The sequence below is a fragment of the Alligator sinensis genome, unplaced genomic scaffold (genome assembly GCF_000455745.1).
Source record: "Alligator sinensis unplaced genomic scaffold, ASM45574v1 scaffold617_1, whole genome shotgun sequence".
In the NCBI taxonomy this organism is placed as follows: Eukaryota; Metazoa; Chordata; order Crocodylia; family Alligatoridae; genus Alligator; species Alligator sinensis.
The window spans coordinates 1294759-1301873 of record NW_005842291.1 but is presented as its reverse complement, the minus strand read 5'-3'; the positions used below and the strand labels follow the sequence as shown (position 1 = coordinate 1301873).

The window sequence follows — 7115 nt, the reverse complement described above, 5'->3', positions numbered from 1 at the left end:
AAAAGAATACAAAGAAGATCTATTAATGAAGTAAATATCTGTTTAATTTACAAACATCAGTAGCATTACTGATATCAGTCCAAATAAGACGAAGCACACTGAATTACACATGTACATCTAACTTTTTTTTTGTAAAAAATAAAATGAAATTGAAAAAAAAATCTGCATTTTACAGGGTACCCTGGGTTTGAATGAAAGAAGAACAAAACCCACTATTAATTGTTACCAATCCTACATTGTAATTTAGCAGCAACATGTTAACATGGGGAACATTAGGGCAATAAAGTAGTTTTATTATTTGGAAAAAGTCACAGTTCTTGAAAGTACAGCCTTTTTTTCTTTTTTCTTATTTTAGAAAAGGTAAGGAGCTTAAAGGGAATATTAATTTGTGGAGGTCTACTTCCTAGTGTCATTTTCTACACACCATTTTACTGTATATATAGGGAAAATTTACTTCTAAACAATTGCCATCTAGTGTAAAGACATTTTCTCTCATACATTAAAAGTTCTTGGGAGGTGTCCTGAATGTTTGCTCAACATGAAAATTGCAGGCTTATCACTTTCAGTTTCAGATTCAGTGACACCAAGTGGTCAGATGCTAAGGAAAAAATAAAGAATCGGACCAAAAACGTTTACCCCAAGATGACATGCTATGTTAGTTCTATTGCAAAAATCCTGATTTTAAGTCTTTAAAAAAACCAAAATACAAAAATACCAGGACAAATATAAATTAATATATATTAAAGCATTGAAAAACAGTAAAAGGGATGGCCTAAAAAGGTTAAGTACAATGTACTTCAATACAATAAATATTTCTCAATGAAACTGAATACTGTATAAAGTTGTTTAGAACTCATAGAAACAGAAATTCATATTATTACTAATTTATCCATCAATAATCTATTTTATCATCCCATAACATTTATATTACAAAAAAATTAATACTGGAAAAAAAGGCAGAAAGACACTTTTTGTATGCTTCTTTTGCTAACATGCTGACAAACGTGTACACCATCAGGAGATTTTAGGATTAGAGTACATTTTCACACCTTAAACGCTCCCATCTATTATGTGAACCCCCATCTTCCCAAGATGGTCAATAATTTTGCCACACAAAATGCATCACATACATCTGTTATAGCTGTATAATCTGATTTCTTTCACTCATAACTCTTCATCATCCATAGGTAAGTGATTGCTATGGTCTGTCAAGACAATATAATATATTGATATGAAAGTGAAAAGGCAAGCCTCTTGTTCTGGTCAACTGTTCATCAATGAGCTTTAGGTTGAAAGTCACATGTGTATAATGTCAGTGTATCTTCAGCATGTTATAAAGAAGAATCTGTGTTAAAAGCAGTTAAGTTTGCCATCACTGTTTCAATGTTACCAGGTCCTTTTTTTTCTTCAAAGCTCCTCTTGATTATAAGAAGTCTCAGTTCAAGCACTTGAATCTTTTTTCAAATGAAGAAAAAGTCTTTATTCCCATAATAAAAAATAAGTCTGTTCTGTATTTTACAATATATTTCAAATATTTCCACTATGAAGCATTAATTAGTCCGACACGGTCAATAAGTATACAACATTTTCAAAAGACAAGTGTGACGGGGGCACATTTAGGAGGGGCAATTTGTACAGCCACACTTTACCACTTTCTCCACCTCGTCCACAAATGAGGACCCATCAGTGCATTCAAAAGAGTATTTCCGTCTCTTGCTCCTTAGCGGTCCACAGCACTGCCCATTTGAACATCCTCCTTTACATTCTAGTCTCGATACCTTCTTGGTCGTCTGGCACGCAGCGTACCCTTGCTGCTTTTGGTAGTAATCTCTGATTCGTTCCCCTCGACAAGAGACTTCTGTAAAAAAACATAACAAAACAAATATGACATACACAAGTCACAGAATGACTCACAATACAGAGTTCACCAAGAAAATGTAAAATATCTATATGTAACTGCTTTTTTAATGTTTGACTTTCATCTTGTATAAGAAAAGCAACCGTTTTGTGAAATGGTATTTCATTAATGCTGAATTTTATTTCTTCATTCTGCTATTTTCTGTGAAGTTTATACCAGGTATGTAAACCATAAATACAATGTTATTACAATGACAAGAAAATTGAAGCTTAAATCATTTTTTTATCATTACAAACATACACATCTTCTGTTCCTATTCTGCTTGCAGCTGGCTCTATTTACCATAGGGAACTGTTTTACAGAGCATGCAGTTTAATTTATTAGACATAGAGTTTAATATTATTCAATCTGTTATTTAATACAAGTTACATTCCACTAACTTCATAAATTACTGAGGTATAAAACCAACTAAAAACGAGACATCTGTTAAAAGTTCTACCATAATACCCCTCTATTCTAGTCACATCGATGCACAATACAAAATAAATGCCAGCTGGGGTAAAGGAGAGAGAGGGAGGGGGAAAGCTCTGATAGACAAAGGAAAAAAGAAAAAGGTAGGGGGAAAAGTCATCCTGTTTTTATCCATCTCACCTGCATAATTCGCTGTGATAAATCAGTTGAAGCTGAGAGGTCAAAAGTAGAGTTTGTGATAAAACTAGGAGCAGAATCATTGGATTTGGCTTCTCAGTTGCAGAAGGCAGAGAAACAATAAATACAGAAAGATACAGCAGGTAAAAGGTAATAGTTATATATAGGGAAAATGTGCTTCTGAATAAAGGGAAAAAAAAAGAGAGAAATGTTTTCACAGCAAAATACTTGATGAAAAAAATCTAAGTATAAATATTTAAATTCATGGGCAAACAGGTTAGGCTTCTTCTCTCACTGAGACAAGCCTTTTAAAGTATATTTACAAAAAAAACCCCATGAGTGGATTGTAGGGGAAAAAAAGATTGGCAATGGTTTGATTGTTCATGTTTAAAAAGGACTTTTTCTAACATGAAATATCAGAATATGTTGAATGGCTTACCTTTATCACAGCTGTCCCCCGTGTATCCGCTGCTGCATTCGCAATATGGTTTCCCAAGGCCTGAAAGCCTACATTTGCCATGTTTACACCTGATGGACTGGCAGGGGTTAAACAGCATTTCCTCTTCATCACAGAGGACTCCCCCATGTCCCTGCAGGCATTTACAACTGTATGAAAATGCATTGATTGGCAAGCAGGTACCATGCACACATCTACAGAGAAAACAAGGCCAAGAGAATAAAAATAAATTATTCATCAAAGTTTAAGCTAAGCAACATTAACTACAAATACTTTGGATTGTGCTCAAAAACAGATTGCTTATAGACTTTTTAATGTACTTTTCAGTGAGATACACTGAAGTAGTGTATAAAAGTTTTTTTATGAGTGGTTTGGAAAACATTGCTGTACAGGATACTATTCTCCTATTGCCAGAAAACAGCCACTGTAGATGTGTTATGGAAGACTTGTACAGGTCACAATTATTAAATCAAACATATTTCACCTGCTTTAATTTTAAGTGAGAGTGAAGTGTGCAAGGAATACAAAATCAGGACCTAAATATACAAAGTCTTTAGCATTAAACATGAAAAGACAAGAGAGAATGATACTTGCCCATATTTTGTGTACTTCAAAGGTATTGTTTCACAGGGTCCTCATTCCTGAGAGTTTGGCTTCCCAGAATGAGACAGGTCAGAATCTCCCAAGCTCAGTTTTCTGATCTTTTCAAGTGGCAGATTGGTAGCTGAGCACAAAGTCTCCCATTTCCCCATGTACTGTTCATCTCAATCTCAGGTATTATAATCTACCAGCCAGTTCCTTACAGCACAACTAGTTAGTGCTGCCTATTTCAAGATATGCCTATATCTTGAAATAGGTACTAAGACTGCAGGATAAACTAAGACTGCCACAGGTACTAAGACTGCAACTGTCTGCTTGCAGATCAGATAAACCTTTTCCAGTGGACTTGTGGTATACTGAATTTTGCTTAAGGTAAAAAGGCTCTGAGTTGAGCTGCATGCCAGGATTCCTGTGTACATGAACACATTTCCAATCACATTAATTAATGCATTGTAAGCCTCAGGAGTTCCTTGGAATAAGATCCATTCCCTCTTTAATTTGGTGGTACAAGGTCAATGGTTTTATTCCTAGGAAAAAAACCCCTTATTTCCTGTAACATTCTTCTTGCTAGACAGGTTTCCTTTATATATACTGCTTCCCTGGGGGACAATTTTAGTGACAGCTCATGGATGGAGTTGAAAGCAATCTCAGATGTCTAACTCACAGTTACTCAAATGTTTCTCCTCCCCATGTCATATGGCCTAACATGGCCTCACATGGATGGACTACTCTAATGTTTCTTCTCCCTATATCATGTGGTCTTAGAAAAACTGAAAAAATACACCCGTTGGAGTCTTTGAATATGCATTTTTCACCAACAAAAGTTTCAATCTGAAAATTCTGTCCCAGTCTACAAATCGGTGGAATATGAGTAATTACTTTTCTCCACATTCACAACTCTGATCCTCCACAAGCAATTTAGCATGGTGAGCATAAAAGGGTGATAGAAAAGTACTGCTGAAGAGGACATTGCCACCAATTGTACAATGCCTCTTTCTAACACCCACTTCTGGCTGTATGAAAGGTACCTAAATCAATCTTTGGCTTTTGGGTTGTTGGCTTTTTGCTGTATTTGGTCCTTTGGCAGAAACAACTCACTGTCCAAGTTACATTTGTTCTATTATTCATTGATACCTTGCCATGCTTTACAAAGCCAGTCTTTGATGTCATATCTATCGAGACAACTAGTGGTTAGTTAACAGGTTCAATTTAGAGGGTGGCTGGATCTATTCCAATATCAAATTTCAGCATCTAGCACAGGCTTGACCCCAACAGATCCATTAAACATTTCAGGCCTACTTCAAATCATGCCACAGGTCACAGCATACCTACTGTGAAACATCTATACTTTTCTAAGCTGTTCAGTGGACTGGGTCGAGCATCTATAGGAGATTCCCTGCAACTCCAGAATAAGGACCATTGTTGACAGCTTTGCTTCTTATGCACAACGGATTCCTAAACCTTTAGGGCAAAATTCATTGGTACAGGGCATTCTTCGGAGCTGCTCCAAGATTGTGGAAAAATGCCCGCAGGAACTCTAGACTATTACAAACCTTTTGTATTCAAAATACAAAATTAAAAGCTTCAACTTGGCCTTCTCAAACAAATTTGTATAAGCACGTAAGGTTCAAAACACAAAACCCTATTAAAAACATAAATTGTACTCACATAAATCTCCCTCTGTGGGGGAGGATGGAAGGGGAAAAAAGAACTACACAAATCCAGTGTTAGCCACAGAGTTTACTGCGCTACTTACAGATGCTCAAATACAAAAGTGATGGGGAAGGTATAAAAAACTATGTAGAAGAGAAATGTTTGGGGAAGCCGCTGAGAGGGTTTACCTATGCAAAGTTTAAGGGGTGACATCTTCACGTTATGTGAAGCAGACCTGCTTAGGTGTGATTGAGGATAAAACTGTATTTCAAGCACCGGGGGTGCTTCCTTCTTATGATTTCAAGAAAAGTGAAATCTCAAAAAATAAACCCTATGAACAAGAAAGTAGAAATGGGCTCTATACTAAACGCTGAAATACCTCTAAGTTGTGCAAATATAAACTTTGGAGTACTGAAACCTTCAGATGTCATTACAAAACATCAAAAGAAAATCTTCTCAGCAGTAACTTTGAGTGAAACCCAAGATAAAGCTACTGGATTTCAAAGGAATTTGGTGGTAGTCTGAAATACTGAAAATGAATCAAAGAAGAAACACTCACAAACTTCTTTTGTTAGGCAGGCTATGGCATAGAAAAATCAGTAGTAGTGGTTGGAAAAGTCTGCTCTGCCAGAAGGGCTGCTTGGCTAATCGTGGTCAGGACAGCTGTGGGGAAAAGGCAATGACAAATTGTGGTGCTGAACACTTCGAGAGAGTTGAATTTCAGATCTGCCTTGTGCTGGGAGTTCATGATCCAAGAATGAGAATGTTATTATAGCCTGTATCGTATCTAGCAGGAATATGCAACTAAAAAGCAAACAAAATGATAACCCTTGTTTTACCATCATTGCTATCTTCTGGCTTAATAACGTGTTTTCCAGCTGAGTCCGGGGACAATGTAGTAACTATATGCATACAAGTAACTACTAGTTCATGGTAGATAATAATTAAATGAAATATATATTTTTCCTGAAATATTCTAAAAAAATTATGGAGATATGGATGCCTATTGCATCCATGACCCCTCACTTTCTGTAGTTTTAGAGCTTCCAGGAAGGCTTAAGTGGTATATAGTACAACTGTCAGACCTTTTGTACTGGGAAGTTTCACTCATTAAGAACAATACTTCAGTGATCCAATATGGGAATCGGTGTTACTCTCATGTGCACAATACATTTATATCTTGCTGAAAAAATAGTTAAATTATAGTTCTATTTTGAAAAAAGACATACTTATTTCCAAGACAAGGGTCATTGGCTTGCTGATCGCAAAGGGGTCCAGTCCATCCTCCTTCACACTCGCAGGTAAAACCTGATTGGCTGGTAACATGACAGGTTCCATGCCCACACACTTTCTTGTGGCAGGGTTCACAACCTGGAAGAATTCCCACTTGCAGTGGCACATTTCTGAAGTCCTGAAGTTCACTATTGATGTACAGATTACGGATGCAGCCATGGAAGCTGGTGCCATTCTGGCCTGGGGACTGGCGTAGAGCTGCAATGTTATTTTTCACAGGCATGCCTAGAAAATAGTCATCAATTAATCAATGCATCAAATGGTACCATTTTCTATTTTTTACTTTTTTAAATATATTTACAAATATCCCAATTAACCATCCATGAACATGGAACCTAGAATTATCAGAGAAAGACTCTAGAGACAACATCTGGACCCATACATTAGAGGTGCACTGATACATCAGTTCAATATCAGATCAGGACCGATATAAAGAAAACTGGCGGTATTGGAAATCAGCTTCATGTGGATGATAATTTGGCCAATAAATGCACATGCCTGCATGCAGCGCAGCACATTACATAGGTGGCAAGAAGCAGAGCCCAGCAGGGTGGAGAGCTGCATGCAGCTGGTAGGTCCACTGTGGTGGAAGGGGAGGGGAGAGGG

At 36.9% G+C, this 7115-nt stretch overlaps 1 protein-coding gene across 1 annotated transcript in view; it reads right to left on the bottom strand.

The window, feature by feature from the left end:
• Positions 1 to 276: 276 nt before the first annotated feature.
• SLIT2 (slit guidance ligand 2) overlaps positions 277 to 7115 on the bottom strand; it is a 469229-nt gene continuing 462390 nt past the window's right edge. The window contains exons 34-36 of the mRNA XM_025209503.1: positions 6446 to 6734; positions 2946 to 3157; positions 277 to 1858 (exon numbers count right to left, since the gene is read on the bottom strand). Of these exons, the coding sequence (XP_025065288.1) occupies positions 1617 to 1858; positions 2946 to 3157; positions 6446 to 6734 (743 nt within the window). The 3' untranslated portion in view covers positions 277 to 1616. The remainder of the gene's footprint in view (positions 1859 to 2945; positions 3158 to 6445; positions 6735 to 7115) is intronic.